The sequence below is a fragment of the Mobula birostris genome, chromosome 4, assembly GCF_030028105.1.
Source record: "Mobula birostris isolate sMobBir1 chromosome 4, sMobBir1.hap1, whole genome shotgun sequence".
Classification (NCBI taxonomy): domain Eukaryota; kingdom Metazoa; phylum Chordata; class Chondrichthyes; order Myliobatiformes; family Myliobatidae; genus Mobula; species Mobula birostris.
In genome coordinates this window covers 143,090,771-143,108,534 of record NC_092373.1, presented here as the reverse complement: position 1 = coordinate 143,108,534, position 17,764 = coordinate 143,090,771, and the positions used below count along the sequence as shown (strand labels likewise).

General features: G+C 42.1%; 1 protein-coding gene across 7 annotated transcripts in view; it reads left to right on the top strand.

The window, feature by feature from the left end:
- gab1 (GRB2-associated binding protein 1) overlaps positions 1–17,764 on the top strand; it is a 214,673-nt gene that overhangs the window by 167,907 nt on the left and 29,002 nt on the right. For all 7 annotated transcript variants that reach the window (XM_072256162.1, XM_072256161.1, XM_072256163.1 and 4 more), the window contains 3 exons: positions 2,721–3,328; positions 8,060–8,142; positions 9,843–10,146. In XM_072256162.1, coding sequence (XP_072112263.1) covers positions 2,721–3,328; positions 8,060–8,142; positions 9,843–10,146 — 995 coding nt within the window. The remainder of the gene's footprint in view (positions 1–2,720; positions 3,329–8,059; positions 8,143–9,842; positions 10,147–17,764) is intronic.

Sequence of the window (17,764 nt, the reverse complement as noted above, 5' to 3'; positions counted from 1 at the left end):
TCATTAACTTGTCTCTTCTAATTCCACAGATTTTGACTGACGTGTGTCTTTAGTTTCATATGAAAATTAATGTATAATTTGGCTTGAGTGCGTATACTAGGATAGAGTTGTAAAAAAATTATAGAATTTTTTATTACTCGTGTTTTAAAATTATTATTTACCATGTCATAAATTTCAGTCAAGCAGATAAATTTTAATTGTATGACCTTAAATGACTGCTGTTGAACTTGTGAAAGTAGAACTGTGAAGGCCCAGGAGACTATTATGCTACAAGATTAACACCTTTTAATTCTTCATGACTGATTTAACATGTTTTAATTACCAAACAAAAATCATTACTTCTGAAGAACTACTTATAACAAAGTATAAGAATCAATGCAAGAAGGTATTGACTTCTGGTGTACACTGGAATAATCTCCTTCGGTTCAGAAGCTCTGCATTACTGCTTTAAGAATGTGTTGTAGTGAGAAGAATGTATCAGAACCAATGACTCCGTTAGCCTGAAGAACTAATTGGAAATTTACTGGGGGGGGGCAAAATGTGCAAAAGAACTTTGTTTTTTTATTTCTGAAGCTATATAATTTATGTTAGTGGTAATATTATTATCCTGTTATATTTTCAATCATTAAAATGGCGCTGCATCCTAATTCCTGAGCTTCAGGTAATTTTTCAGTGCAGCAGTTGATTGGACTGAAGCAAATTTTGTTTTGCGACAGTGTGGGAAATCTGAAGTGTAGATGCTTGCAGCAGTTGACACAAGACTGCGGACGCTAGAATCTTGCATAGGAATCAATCTGCTGGAGGAACTCAGGTCAAGCGGCACGTGGGGGTGGGGGGGTGGGGGGGTGGGGGGGTGGAGGGGTGGAATGCAGGTTCTGATGCAGGCTTTTGACCCAAAATATCAGCAATTCATTTTCTCCCTCAGATGCTGCTCTACGTGCTGAGTAAGTCCAGCAGATTGTTGATTGCAGCAGGAAACTGATTGTAACATTGTCCAGTATAATTAGATTTAACCAGTAGTAGTGTGTTTTATTTTAACACACTAGCAGCTCTTACTAAAACATATATTCTACAGGAAGTTACTGTTGTCGGAGTACCATTTACACTGAGATAATGTGTTTATCATCAAAGTATACGAGAGAAGTTTAATTTTTGTTAGTGTTGCCTTTACTATAAAAACATGCAAAATGTTAATGGAGTTATGCAGAGCATTCCAGAACTTTGAAACCTTGATTGAGAAGAATTTTTGTGCTCTACACAGTACCAGATTATATAAAGTAGAGCTTATCTGCTATTTGCTCCAAGACTTATTCCTGCATCCTTCTCTGCTTTAAATGACTAAAACATTTTCTCCAACAAGGTGCAATAATTTCTGACTAGTCCTTACAAGATAAAGTTCTCAACTTAAGATAAAGTAGCAGAAAGAAACTAACTCCTTTTTATTCATAGTGACTGCTTTAAATTCTCAATTTCCTCCCATAAGGGATTTTTAAATCATATTTGCTCTAGAAATGCTAAGCAATTTTAAAATTGTAAATCTCCATTGAATACTAGCTGCAACATAGACAGTTCCAGTGTAAATCTTCCCAGAGTCTTATTTCAAGTTTTTATTGACTTAATTTCAAATTAAGCTGGTATATCTGTTGTGTTGAATTTATTATTGATTTATTATCTCTATAATTAAAAACTCATTTACTCCTTCCAGTGCTGCTGCTACTCCGTGTCAAACAAAGCAGCTTTATAGCTTTGTTCTGGAGAGAAAGATCCAGTGTAAAATGGAATTCTTGGAGTGCTGAATTTTATGTTTTTGCCTCTTTTGAATGCATAAGAAAATACAGAAAAGTAAAATGGTGCATTGTCTGAAGAGTTTGTAAACTTAAAGCTCTTGGCAACTATGTCTGTTTAGTACATTTAATCAAGAAAAGAGGAAAACTGATGGCCGAACTAAAATCACAAATTAAAACTGATCAGAGCCTTGCTTAAACTAGTTTAAAGTTGGTGTTAAAGAGTCAAGAAAGGATGAATATTTAAAGGTAGCTTGAATGCAGGGTCAAAGACATACCTGACGGTGCAAAAGAGGTCAGGGTCTGAGGGATCAAATAGTCATCGTACGGAAGGAGATGGGGAAGTTAAACCAATGAGCCTTTAGCACCTGAATGAGAACTTTAAATTTGAGGCATGATTCAATATAGATTGGCAAAGCTTGAAGTAATGGTTGTGAACAGATAAAGTAAAGTAGCACAGTTTTAGATAAGCTGAGGTTTTGAAGGTTAGAGTGTCTATCTGGTTTTCCCCAGATTGTAAATTTCTTTGATGTTGAAATGTAAAATTTCCTACCTGCATGTCTACTTTTCCACAAATTTACTTTCTTTGGTGTGCTCGGCTTGGTGAAGTGATCATTCAGTGCACTTGTAGCAGCCCCACCTTTTCTTTAGTGATTGATTAAATCAGTAGATGAGCTCAACACTGGCCACTGAAAGCCTGCCCTCCAGCATCATTTTCTCGTCATGATGTAAAATAATTGTTGAAGTCCAGTTATGAGTTCTAATCCAAGGGCTGTGACTCTGTCTCCAAGAAAAGTTGGGGTTGCTAAATTGCCTGCCTGAAATTGGTTTCCACTAATGATGAGCTGTTGATTTGTACTGCTCACCAATGGCATCTTTCCAAAGGCACAAGTGTGGTCAAACAATTGCTGAATATTGTTCTGATCTGTCTTCTAGGTTGCATGCAGATTCTTCGACCAAGTGCACATCATCAGAAACTGATTGCAATGACAATGTACCTTCACACAAACCCCCAGCGCCACCCGCACCTAAACAGGCAATGAATGGCTTCTTCTCACAACCAAGTTTTTATGATTCCCCCCCACCCAGAATCACGTCAAAGTCTACAGATTCAAATCTTTACAACCTGCCAAGGAGTTATTCTCCAGACATGATTACTGGAACTTGTTCGCTGTCTACTGCTGATAGTGACAGTGATTTGTATGTATTTAATACTCCTTCACGGATATCTGGCATAGAGAATCAAATGAAGCAGATGTCTGTTTGTTACGACATTCCTCCAACTCCTGGGGGCTCATATCAGATTCCACGACTGCCAGCTGAGGGGGCTCTGAGTCAGAGCTGCTCGAAGTTGGAACCTATACCAGATGTTCCTCCACCTCGTCCACCAAAACCTTCTGTATCTCATGACCGCTCCCCAGTGGATACCTACTGCGTACCTCGATCATCCTCGGAGGCGGATACCAATTACAGCATTCCCACGTCTGGCAAAACTCTGCGAAGCAATACCATTGGCACTGTGGAAGGCCACTGGCTGAGAAAAGGTCAGTTCTGTGAATTATATAAACGGCCATTCTTCCTCCGTTGAACCAGGCCCCAATAGATCGTTCGTCTGATTGTTCTGAGATATTCAGTCTTGGCTGTATTTGTTGGAAGGTTATTCCAGTTAGCCCTGCTGGTTTGAGGTTAGTGAAGGAAAAAGCAAGTCTTTCGCCCAGATCAATATGCAGTGATCTGCCAAGAAAATATAGATGTATATTAGGTATGTTCAAGATTGAACTTGATGTTATTCCTTTCATTACTTAACCTTCATGGCTAAGTAATCTAACAGCTTTCTCTCCTGAGGCATTTCGATTAATAAGTAGCCATTTTGAAAGGTTTTGCTTGGCTAATGCTTTCAGTTGTGGAGGAGAAGAAAGACTTTTGAGGAAAGAATGTTGTCTGAAATGTGAAGTAATGAAAAGATAAGGAATAAAGTTAATAGGTAGGAAATTCATACAAGTTCCTGCATGTCTGGGGAAATGACTCTGGAATATGACGAGGAATTTTACTATGCAGATGCATCTGGGAACCTGTAAGCTCAAATACCTTTCAGATTAGCACATTAATAGTTTGAATAGCAGACTTGAAGGTACATTACAAAAATGTTTTAAATTCCCCACGGTGTTTCTTTGATAAATTTGACCCCAGCTAACTTTGTTTTCAAGAATTACGCAAGATTGTGCTGTCTGCTTCAGCTGAGAGCAAGCACCATTTTGCTGCTGGTGTAAGGGTAGTATAGGCTGCGTGACCGAGCGCTCTGTGCAAGGTTGAGTTTTGGAGCGGTGTAACCATTCCTTCTCAGCTGAGTCATTTGCTGCTCAGTTTCTGGTGAGAGCTCGAATCGCACAGATGTCCTGATTCATTATTGCCGCTAATAATTTCATTTCTGAATGAATGGTGGCTGCTGCCTCTAATTTAAATAAATGTTTAGGTCAGCATTCAAGTTCTGCTTTCTGTTTAGGGAAAAAAGACGAGTATTGGCTGGATGTACCTGTAGCACCTAATAAAAACAGGTGTTTAATAAGTGAAGGTGGCGACTGAGGTAGAACTCCAATTCTGAGTAGCTGCTAAACAATTATTTATTGTTTCACGTTTCTAGTCATCAATTTCTTCATGATCTTGCTATCATTTAAATTAGCTCAGATCATTAACCTACATCAGTGTAAACCTTTGGTAATCAGCAACACTTGAAAAATAGCCAAATTTATGTATGCAGTAATCTCTGACATTGAGTCTAAGTACAGTTAATCTGTGGCTAATGTAGAAAATTTTACTTTCTTGGAAATGGTCTTCATTACCATTTTGTTTTAGAGGTTGGAACATGGAACAATACAGCATAATGCAGACAATTTACCTTATGATGTTGTGCCAACCTTTTAATCTACTCCAATATTAATCTAACCCTTCACTCCCACAAAGCCATCCATTTTTCTTTCATCCGTATGCTTCTTAGGAGACTCCTCTCTTAAATGTCCCTAATGTACCGCCACTCTCTGTAGTGCATTCCACCCACTTAGCAGTCAAAGCTACCTCTGATATCTTTCCTGTACTTTACTGCAATCACCTTAAAATTGGTTGGCATCCGTCTGTCTCGAAGGACAATGGGCGATGATGATGATGATCATCATCATCATCACAAGCCTGGGCTGAAGGTATGGAGATCCTGTGATGCCCAGTTGTCAAGATCCCCCTCTTGGCCTCACCGGTGTAGTCCAAAGGAAAGCTTACGAAGCAACATGTTTGGCACCAGCTTCGATGCAGGAACTGCCGGAAGGATGTTCAATGATATCCAGTCACTTTAGGAGCTCCACTCTGGATTTACTGTCTGGGTTTACTCCTGTATTCTTCGTCTCTCCCAAGGCTGCCATAAGGCAGTGGAGCTATTTACCCATAGCTGGGAATCTGGTTCACGAGCACCAGGGCGTGTCCACACACCAGTGGGCCTGCGTACTACATGTGCAGAGGCCAGACCTCCTCCCTGTCCCCTGAAAAATTATGCCCTCTCATATTAGCCACCTCGGCCCTGGTAAAAGGCACAGGCTGTCCACTTGATCTATGCCTCTTGTCATCTTGTACTCCTCTATGAAGTCACCTCTCATCCTCCACTCCAGAGAGAAAAGTCCGAGCTCAACCTTCTGTCATAAGACATGCTGTCTAATCCAGGCAACATCCTGGTATATCTCCTCTGCATCCTCTCTAAAGCTTCCACATCATTCTTATGACGAGGTGTCCAGAAGTGAACAAAACACTGCACACGTGGTCTAACCAGAGTTTGTTTTATTGTTGCAACATTATTTCACAGCTCGTGAACTCAGTGAAGGCCAACGCACTATACAGCTTCTTAATCACTTGATCAACCCACATGATAACATCGATGAATCTGTAGACATGGACCCTGAGATCCCTTTATTCCTCTGCACTGCTAAAAATTCTGCCATTGACTCTGTTTTAAATTCTGACCTTTCAAGTGTATCACTTCACACTTCTCAGCCCAGCTCTGCATCCTGTCAATGATCCATTATAACCTTCTACATGACCCACAGCACAACCAACCTCCGTGTTAGGGGATCTGCTATTTAATTTGTACTTCAAATTATTATTTACTTTTTTTATGTAGAGACGCAGCATGGTAACGGGTCCCTCGAGCCCAACGAGCCCAAGCCGGCCATTTATACCTTTGTGACTTTGTGCTCTTTGAAATGTGGGAGGAAACCAGAACACCCAGAGGAAAGCCACGCAGTTACAAGCAGAACGTGCAGACTCCTTAAAGACAGTGCAGTTTTGAACCTGAATTGCTGGCACTGTGATGGCATTTCATTAACAGCTTGTTAATCCTTTTTAAATAGTTGTTTTCCTTCCATAGTGAAACAGTAAATAGTACACACTCAACACACACAAAATGCTGGTGGAACACAGCAGGCCAGGCAACATCCATAGGAAGAGATACAGTCGACGTTTCGGGCCGAGGCCCTTCATTAGGACTAACGGAAAAAAGAGATAGTAAGAGATTTGAAAGCAGGAGGGGGAGGGGAAGATCCGAAAAGATAGGAGAAGACCGGAGGGGGAGGGATGAAGCCAAGGGCTGGGAAGTTAATTGGCAAAAGGGGTACAAGGCTGGAGATGGAGGAGTATCATGGGACGGAAGGCCTTGGAAGAAAGGAAGGGGAGGGGAGTGCCAGAGGAAGATGGAGAACAGGCAAGGAGTTATTGTGAGAGGGACAGAGAGAAAGTAAGTAAATAAATTAATAAGGATGGGGTAAGAAGGGGAGGAGGGGCATTAACGGAAGTTAGAGAAACTTACTGATGTCTACTATAAGCCCACAGACTTTCACAGCTACCTGGACTATTCCTGTTCCCACACTGTTACTTGTAAAAATGCCATCCCCTTCTCTCAATTCCTCTATCTCCGCCGCATCTGCTCTCCGGATGAGGCTTTTCATTTGGGACGAAGGAGATGTTTTCCTTTTTTAAAGAAAGGGGCTTCCCTTCCTCCACTATCAACTCTGCCCTCAAACGCATCTCTCCCATTTCACACACATCTGCTCTCACCCCATCCTCCCGCCACCCCACTAGGGATAGGGTTCCCCTTGTCCTCACCTACCACCCCACCAGCCTCTGGGTCCAACATATAATTCAATGTAACTTCCGCCATCTCCAACGGGATCCCACCACCAAGCACATCTTTCCCTCCCCCCCCCCCCCCCCACATTCTGTTTTCCGTAGGGATCGCTCCCTACGCGACTCCCTTGTCCATTTGTCTCCCCCCATCCCTCCCCACTGATCTCCCTCCTGGCACATCCCTGTAAGCAGAACAAGTGCTACACCTGCCCTTACACTTCCTCCCTTACCACCATTCAGGGCCCCAAACAGTCCTTCCAGGTGAGGCAACACTTCACCTGTGAGTCGACTGGGGTGATATACTGCGTCCGGTGCTCCCGGTGCGGCCTCCTATATATTGGCGAGACCCGACGCAGACTGGGAGACTGTTTCGCTGAACACCTACACTCTGTCCACCGGAGAAAGCAGGATCTCCCAGTGTCCACACATTTTAATTCCACGTCCCATTCCCATTCCGCTATGTCAATCCACGGGCTCCTGTATTGTCGAGATGAAGCCACACTCAGGTTGGAGGAACAACACCTTATATTCCATCTGGGTAGCCTCCAACCTGATGGCATGAACATTGATTTCTCTAACTTCGGTTAATTCCCCTCCTCCCCTTCTTAACCCATCCCTAATTTATTATATTTATTTTTTTCTCTCTCTCTTTCCCTCTCACAATAACTTCTTGCTTGTTCTCCATCTTCCTCTGGTGCTCCCCTCCCCCTTTCTTTCTTCCAAGGCCTTCCATCCCATGATACTCCCCCTTCTCCTGTCCTGTATCCCTTTTGCCAATCTACTTCCCAGTTCTTGGCTTCATCCCTCCCCCTCCTGTCTTCTCCTATCATTTCAGGTCTCCCCCCTTCCCCTCTCACTGTCAAACTCTTACTATCTCTTTTTTCCATTAGTCCTGACGAAGGGTCTCGATCCGAAACATCGACTGTACCTCTTCCTGTAGATGCTGCCTGGCCTGCTGCGTTCCACCAGCAGCATTTTGTGTGTGTTGCTTGAATTTCCAGCATCCGCAGATTTTCTCGTGTTTGTGTTTTTAAATAGTACACTCTCTGTTGTTGAAGTTCGATTCTTACCTAAAAGAGGACATTATCACTTCAATTCCTAAACTTCCTTTGCAGACTGTGGTCCTCAAGATAGCTATGATATTCCCCGAAAGTTTTCAAATTCAGTCGATCTTGGGGAAGGCTTTAGCAGTTACCTGGTAAGTATATTTTATCTTTTGTGTGAGAAATTTAAGGCTGGGTTTCATGTATTCTGTTTATAATCTTATTTCTTGCTGGAGTGGTAATTTTTGTTTTCACACACGCTACAGCATGCACTATTGGGTTAGGTGAGGACACTGCATGTCATTGTGATATAGCTAAGATAACTGCAAAATATCACCATTCTGTGCTTTATAATGCTTCAGATTTTCTGAGCAATGTACAAATGTCCCACAAAGTATTTGAACCAGAGATGCCCAGTAACGAAATCTATATGAGACACAACCCAATCAAGGCAGTCATTGAAGTCATAAAATTAATTAATTTAATTAAATAGTTAGCTTGGTCTGTAGCAAATCGATGGTATGTTGTTACTTATCACTAGCTGGCAGGGTAAAGATTAGTGATCTTGGTGCACTAATTGAGAATAATGTGCCCTGGCTCAGATTTCTGCCTTCTAGTTTCAAATTCTACCCCTAGCGGTGAGTTGCTCCTGGCTCAGTGTGGAGAGGCTGCCTGTCTGCTCTGTTTTTGGCTGGTATTGTGAGTGCAGTACGCTGTTCTTGGGGATCAGCTGCATTTTCTCCATGGATCCTACAGCCTCTCTCATCACCTTCTGGATGTGTTGGAAATAGCTGCCTTTTCCTTCCTGTGTATCACTGTGAAGCTCTCCCCAGCCTGGAGACTTGGTAACAACTAAGAATACACGAGCAGGGGAGGGCAGGTGATTGCAGCCAGTTCTCAGCACCCACAGTGGTAAAACCACTGCTCTGTACCCAAATCTACAGTGACTGATTCAGTTCCTGGAAAAGCCTCCCGAGCAGCAAACAAAATACTAACGTCTCTGTAATCATAACCATGAAGCTACTATTTTAATGTCTAGCTCACATGCATCCTTCCTTCCTTTGCCTAATGTAGCTGTCGTGACTCCAGACTCAATATTGTGATTGTCCATTAGCTTCCCCTGAAGTGATCCAGTAAGTTATCCATTTGGGGTAGAAGTTAGAGTTGGACTCTAAATTCTGGGCATGCCATCCTGTCAGTACGTGTCTGTAAAATAGAACTGCACACAGAATATTTTAATAGGTTGCTAAATTTGTTTGTCATTTCATTATAATCCAAACATTGATATTCAAGAAAGCAAAAGGGCTGTGTGATAGTGCATGTGTTTTTTTTTATTGGGGTAAATTTCAATTTCTCATGATCCACTGGTTGTCATTCAGTCAGAGTATCAATCGACTTTCCAAAGGAAGTTTGAGGCCTTAAACGGACACGATACAGACTAAACATCCAATGCTTAACGTGGCTGCGGCATATGTTGTGTAAGAAGGGGAGAAAACTTGTTGACGATTTTCTGGCAGACCCCCGACTTACACAATCCAGATGGATGATGGTAGAAGATGCCTCGTGTAAATGACTGCCTAATGCGTTTTGGTTCAAAGAGCAGCTAATTTGGTCAGGATATTGAAGTAACTCTCTGTTTGACTTCAAATAGTGCAGTGGGTTCTTTTAAACCCCCATCGATTTGACAACACAGAACTTCCTCACTATTACACAAGGCCTACACTGGAGGCTTGAGAATGCTTTCTGATTCAGACGTTACGATTACCTGCAACTAAGACGTAGTGATACTAAGGTGAATATTGTTCTGCTTTAAATGATCTCTTAAAATGAATAAACTTTTTTTTTCTATTTTAAGCAAAAGAAGGGTATGATGCCACTAGCAAGTTTGGGGAATGAAGAAGCTGACCAGAACTATGTGCCCATGGATGCTAGCTCTCCACCACGCCTGCAATCAGCTAGCCACGCAGAGCCAGTCCAGGACACTAATTATGTTGCCATGACGCCTAGTACTTTTGATTTCCCAGCATTGGGGATGCAGGTCCCACCTCCAGCACACATGGGTTTCAGGGTGAGCCCCAAAACTCCTCCCAGGAGACCGGTGCCTAATGCTGACTGTCAGCCGCCACCAGTGGACAGAAATCTTAAACCTGACAGAAAAGGTAGGAGTAGATCAGCTGCTTTGATTGATTCAGTTTTCTTATTCTTGTTTAAGCCCTACTATTTTAAAAACACACATAACAATCTTTAACTTTTGGTGTACAATATTCATTGATCGATCACAATAAAATGTAAATTCCCACAACTTCAAATTTTGAAATTTTTGATTCTCACACTGAAAACTTATAAGGTGATAGAATTTGAAATTTTATTTTTACTGCGCACTTTGGGAAGGAAATTTTAAATGAATTAAAATGGCTAACAAATGCTCGTGATAGAAATGAGATTCAAAACCTTTTTGTACACTTTATAATCAATATTAGAACTTAGTTCAAAAGTAAACAATTTGGGTATCAGTTTGAAATTGGATATAAATGAAAATAAGCTATCATTAGTAAAGTGGTATTTGTAATCACCATCTCATTTGTCCGTGACGGTAGCCTGGCTGAAATATCTGGAAAATCATGATGCAGATATATCTTCTGTTACAAAGCCACCTGCCTTTTAAGTGCTGTGCTTGATAACCATTAATTTGTGTAGCAGTTTCCCTTCATGACATACATACAGATGTTTTTGTTCATTTACTGATGTTTTTGATTTTCAGGGTTTTATTTTCATCAATGGTTTTGAAATATTGAAATTCAGGCATATATCATGCACAGGTTGCTGCCCATACAAAATTAGCCTGGGCAACTTGCAGGTTTTGAGCATGGTGTCATGTTTATTGCACTAAATCACCTTAATTTCTGTTTGATTAATGAACTGGATGCATCAATAGCAGTTTTAAAATGAGATGCTGAAGTGTTATGTTTGTGTTTAGAAGGTTATTACACCTGATGCTTGCTTGTTTTTTTTTAATATGAATTTGGTATGCTCTTGTACCTGGGCACTGAGTACACATACCTGCCAAATGCTTTTATTATGTAGATGGATGCTACTGGTGGAGGATGCTGTTGGCTACATTCATACTTAAGCACCAATTTGCACTTGCCATAGGGTTAACTTTAACAAAATTTACGTCAAGGTATCAAAATGTCTTTTCACCTTTCGTTAAAGAAGAGAATCAAAGTTTTCTGTGTTACTGTTGTCACTAGGTCCGTTTGAGTATCCTTGCTATTTACAGCAGGGTAGGGAAGAAATAGATCTTTCCCTACGTAACAGTTCAGTACCGCAAGTCTGAACTCAATTCCTAATCACATTCTTTGTACACAGCTTAAAATGCTCTTTGAACACCCATTGTGATTGGAAAGATAAATCTTATATTACTCAGCTTTTTCATAAGTGAACATAGTATCAAGATTACTGGCTTGCCTTTTATTAAGATCCCAGTGACAACAATATGCACAGCAAACTTTGAAGAATGAGACCTGAGAAGTTTTCTCACAACCCACTAGTCCTTTGCTTCCACACAATCAATGTTCCAGATCCTAACAATGCCTATAATACCTGGTGTTGTGATGACACAGTGCTGGTCATTACAGGGAAGAAGGATTTGCATTCATATAAGGTCTTTCAAGTGCTGGGTCATCTTGGAGTGCTGGGAGATACATTTGAAAGAGGCTGCTTTATTTCAGACAGCAAGATACTTGCACACAGGAAGCTCCCAAGAGCAGAAATAGGTTAATAAGAATTTCAGTTCCAAGGACTTTTAAGGAATATATTTGGTCCAGAGTGCTGTTAACTCCCCTGCTCTTCAAAATAGCTTCTTAGGAATCTGTTCATCTACCTGGCAAGGCAGGCAGAACCTCTGTTATAGGCACATCTGAATTACCTTGGGAGTGGTATTTTTAGCATGATTTTGGAACTTCAGCCTAGATTTTTTGTACTTGAATCTCAAGTGAAATTTGAACTCAACTCTTACTGAGACAGAATGCTGAAAGTAGAGCCATTCCTTACCACCATTGTTGAAGAGATGATTCACACCAATAGAATTTGAAGATTTCAACCCAGTTTCTTGGTCATAGTTTGAAAATATAGCTTCAATGCATAGCTGAATTTACCTTATTGTCAGTATACCCCAAAATCATTTTAAGGATAGCTTTAGGCTATTTCAGGATTTGTTTCCCTGATATTTACAACATCAGGTGAACTTTCATAAGGGAATTCTAAATAGAATTGTTTTGCTTCGTAGTGTACTTTCAGTATTGACCCCTGATCTTATTTGATATAAAGGAAACTAGCACTTTTACATAGCTTGAAACCTGTCAGATTGCATTATTGATGTAATTGCCCTTAGTGATTTAAAGATATTGTTCATTTGGATTAGAGTTCAGAAATACTGCTTTGGAAATTGGTGTTCTTTTGACAGTAGGTTGACAAATTCCTCTCCATAGAAAGGATAAGGAGGAAAAGGAAGTGAAACTCAAAATTGTATAAGCGTTCCTTGCCTTTTGATGCTTTGAGAAGACATAGTGGGAGAAAATATCTGTTATTTCTTCGGCAGTTTGAACGGGGCATGACTGTGCAAGCGCGTGGAGGTCGGCCAGTGAGAACAGCGGGAAGAGTTTAAAAGGAAGACAGAATTACGGAGCGGGTGTTAGAGTAGTGGGAGACAGAGTAGGAAGGCTTTGACTCAATGGGGCTTCAGCAATAAAGGGTCGAGGCCAGGTAGGTTATCTGTTTAAAATAAAGACAGAGCCTATGTGTGTGAGGCCGGTTTTCTGTGCTCGGTGTCAGATGTGGGAAGTCCTAGAGACTCCCAGCCTCCCAGACGACCACATCTGCACCAGGTGCGTCGAGCTACAGCTCCTGAGAGACCACGTTAGGGAACTGGAGCTGAAGCTTGATGACCTTCCTCTGGTCAGCGAGAGTGAGGAGGTGATAGAGAGGAGCTATAGGCAAATAGTCACTCCAGGGCCTGTGGAGACAGAGAAGTGGGTAACAGTCAGGAGAGGGAAGGACAAGAAGCAGGTGCTAGAGAGTACCCCAGTGGCTGTCCCCCTTAACAATAAGTATTCCTGCTTGAGTACTGTTGGGGATGGCCTAGCTGGGGGAAGCAACAGTGGTCACGCCTCTCGCACAGAGTCTGGCCCTGTGGTTCAGATGGGTAGGGAAAGGAATAAGGCAGCAGTGATAGGGGACTCTGTAGTTAGGGGGTCAGACAGGCGATTCTGTGGACGCAGGAAAGAAACACGGATGGTAGTTTGCCTCCCAGGTGCCAGGGTCCGGGATGTTTCAGATCACATCCACGATATCCTGAAGTGGGAAGGTGAACAGCCAGATGTCATGGTACATTTTGGTACCAATGACATAGGTAGAAAAAGGGAGGAGGTCCTGAAAAAGAACCACAAGGAGTTTGGAAAGAAGTTGAGAAGCGGGGTCTCAAAGGTGGTAATCTCAGAATTACTGCCTGTGCCACGTGACAGTGAGTATAGGAATAGAGTGAAGTGGAGGATAAATACGTGGCTGAGGGATTGGAGCAGGGGGCAGGGATTCAGATTTCTGGATCATTGGGACCTCTTCTGGGGCAGGTGTGACCTGTACAAAAAGGACGGGTTGCATTTGAATCCAAGGGGGACCAACATCCTGGCGGGAAGGTTTGCAAAGGCTATTGGGGAGAGTTTAAACTAGATTTGCTGGGGGATGGGAACCGAACTGAAGTGACGGAGGAAAGGGAGGTTGGCTCACAAATAGAGAAAGCTTGGAGACAGTGCGAAAGGGAGGATAGGCAGGTGATAGAGAAGGGACGCGCTCAGTCTGATGGTTTGAGATGTATCTATTTTAATGCGAGGAGTATCATGAATAAAGCAAATGAGTTTAGAGCATGGATCAGCACTTGGAGCTTTGATGTTGTGGCCATTACAGAAACTTGGATGGTGCAGGGGCAGGAATGGCTACTTCAAGTGCTAGGCTTCAGATGTTTCAGAAAGGACAGGGAGGGAGGCAAAAGAGGTGGGGGCACGGCACTGTTGATCAGAGATAATGTCACGGCAGCAGAAAAGGAGGAAGTCATGGAGGGGTTGTCTACGGAGTCTCTGTGGTTGGAAGTTAGGGATAGGAAGGTGTCAGTAACTCCACTGGGTGTTTTTTATAGACCACCCAATAGTAACAGAGACATTGAGAAGCAGATAGGGAGACAAATTCTGGAAAGGAGTAATAATAACAGGGTTGTTGTGGTGGGAGATTTTAATTTCCCTAATATTGATTGGTTTCTCCCTAGAGTGAGGGGTTTAGATGGGGTGGAGTTTGTTAAGTGTGTTCAGGAAGGTTTCTTGACACAATATGTAGATAAGCCTACAAGAGGAGAGGCTGTACTTAATCTGGTATTGGGAAATGAACCTGGTCAGGTGTCAGGTCTCTCAGTGGGAGAGCATTTTGGAGATAGTGATCACAATCCTATCCCCTTTACCGTATCATTGGAGAGGGATAGGAACAGACAAGTTAGGGAAACGTTTAATTGGGGTAAGGGGAACTATGAGGCTATCAGGCAGGAACTTAGAAGCATAAATTGGAAACAGATGTTCTCAGGGAAACGTACTGAAGAAATGTGGTAAATGTTCAGGGGATATTTGCGTGGGGTCTTGAGGAGGTACGTTCCAATGAGTCAAGGAAAGGATGGTAGGGTACAAGATCCGTGGTGCACAAAGGCTGTTGTAAGTCTAGTCAAGAAGAAAAACAAAGCTTACGAAAGGTTCAAAAAACTAGGTAATGATAGGAATCTAGAAGATTATAAGGGTTAGGATATAGAAAATAGGTGCAGGAGTAGGCCAATCGGCCCTTCAAGCCTGCACCGCCATTTAGTATGATCATGGCTGATCATCCAACTCAGAACCCTGTACCTGCCTTCTCTCCATACCCCCTGATCCCTTTAGCTACAAGGGCCTTATCTAACTCCCTCTTAAATATAGCCAGTGAACTGGCCTCAACTGTTTCCTGTGGCAGAGAATTCCACAGATTCACCACTCTCTTTGTGAAGAAGTTTTTCCTAATCTCAGTCCTAAAAGGTTTCCCCTTTATCCTCAAACTGTGACCCCTCGTTCTGGACTTCCCCAACATCGGGAACAATCTTCCTGCATCTAGCCTGTCCAATCCTTTTAGGATTTTATACATTTCAATAAGATCCCCCCTTCAATCTTCTAAATTCCAACGAGTATAAGCCTAATTGATCCAGTCTTTCATCATATGAAAGTCCTGCCATCCCAGGAATCAATCTGGTGAACCTTCTTTGTACTCCCTCTATGGCAAGAATGTCTTTCCTCAGATTAGGGGACCAAAACTGCACACAATACTCCAGGTATGGTCTCACCAAGGCCTTGTACAACTGCAGTAGTTACCTCCCTGCTCCTGTACTCGAATCCTCTTGCTATGAATGCTAGCATACCATTTGCCTTTTTCACCACCTGCTGTACCTGCATGCCCACTTTCAATGACTGGTGTATAATGACACCCAGGTCTCGTTGCACCTCCCCTTTTCCTAATTGGCCACCATTCTGTTTTCCTGTTTTTGCCACCAAAGTGGATAACCTCACATTTATCTACATTAAATTGCATCTGCCATGAACTTGCCCACTCACCTAACCTATCCAAGTCACCCTGCATCCTCCTCACAGCTAACACTGCCGCCCAGCTTCATGTCATCTGCAAACTTGGAGATGCTGCATTTAATTCCCTCATCTAAGTCATTAATATATATTATAAACAACTGGGGTCCCAGCACTGAGCCTTGCGGTACCCCACTAGTCACTGCCTGCCATTCTGAAAAGGTCCCGTTTATTCCCACTCTTTGCTTCCTGTCTGCCAACCAATTCTCTATCCACATCAATACCTTACCCCCAATACCGTGTGCTTTAAGTTTGCACACTAATCTCCTGTGTGGGACCTTGTAAAAAACCTTTTGAAAATCCAATTGTACCACATCCACTGGCTCTCCCCTATCCACTCTACTAGTTACATCCTCAAAAAATTCGGTGAGATTCGTCAGACATGATTTTCCTTTCACAAATCCATGCTGACTTTGTCCAATGATTTCACCGCTTTGCAAATGTGCTGTTATCACATCTTTGATAACTGACTCTAGCATTTTCCCCACCACTGATGTTAGGCTAACTGGTCTATAATTCCCCGGTTTCTCTCTCCCTCCTTTTTTAAAAAGTGGGGTTACATTAGCCACCCTCTAATCCTCAGGAACTAGTCCAGAATCTAAAGAGTTTTGAAAAATTATCACTAATGCATCCACTATTTCTTGGGCTACTTCCTTAAGCACTCTGGGATACAGACCATCTGGCCCTGGGGATTTATCTGCCTTTAATTCCTTCAATTTACCTAACACCACTTCCCTACTAACATGTATTTCTCCCAGTTCCTCCATCTCACTGGACCCTCTGTCCCCTACTATTTCCGGAAGATTATTTATGTCCTCCTTAGTGAAGACAGAACCAAAGTAGTTATCTAATTGGTCTACCATGTCCTTGTTCCCCATAATCAATTCACCTGTTTCTGTCTGTAGGGGACCTACATTTGTCTTAACCAATCTTTTTCTTTTCACATATCTATAAAAGCTTTTACAGTCAGTTTTTATGTTCCCTGCCAGTTTTCTCTCATAATCTTTTTTCCCTTTCCTAATTAAGCCCTTTGTCCTCCTCTGCTGGACTCTGAATTTCTCCCAGTCCTCAGGTGTGCCACTTTTTCTGGCTAATTTGTATGCTTCTTCTTTGGAATTGATAATATCCCTAATTTCCCTTGTCAACCACGGGTGCACTACCTTCCCTGATTTATTCTTTTGCCAAACTGGGATGAACAGTTGTTGTAGTTCATCCATGCGATCTTTAAATGCTTGCCATTGCATTTCCACCATCAACCCTTTAAGTATCATTTGCCAGTCTATCTTAGCTAATTCACGTCTCATACCTTCAAAGTTACCCTTCCTTAAGTTCAGAACCTTTGTTTCTGAATTAACTATGTCACTCTCCATCTTAATGAAGAATTCCACCATGTTATGGTCACTCTTACCCAAGGGGCCTCTCACGACAAGATTGCTAATTAACCCTTCCTCATTGCTCAATACCCAGTCTAGAATAGCCTGCTCTCTAGTTGGTTCCTCGACATGTTGGTTCAAAAAACCATCCCGCATACATTCCAAGAAATCCTCTTCCTCAGCACCTTTACCAATTTGGTTCACCCAATCTACATGTAGATTGAAGTCACCCATTATAACTGCTGTTCCTTTATTGCACACATTTCTAATTTCCTGTTTAATGCCATCCCCAACCTCACTACTACTGTTAGGTGGCCTGTACACAACTCCCACCAGCGTTTTCTGCCCCGTAGTGTTATGCAGCTCTACCCATATCGATTCCACATCCTCCCGGCTAATGTCCTTCCTTTCTATTGCATTAATCTCCTCTCTAACCAGCAATGCTACCCCACCTCCTTTTCTTTCATGTCTATCCCTCCTGAATATTGAATATCCCTGAACGTTGAGCTCCCATCCTTGCTCACCCTGGAGCCATGTCTCTGTGATCCCAACTATATCATATTCATTAATAACAATCTGCACTTTTAATTCATCCACCTTGTTACGAATGCTCCTTGCATTGACACACAAAGCCTCCAAGTTTGCTTTTACAATGCTCTTAGCCCTTATACAATTATGTTGAAAAGTGGTCCTTTTTGATTTTTGCC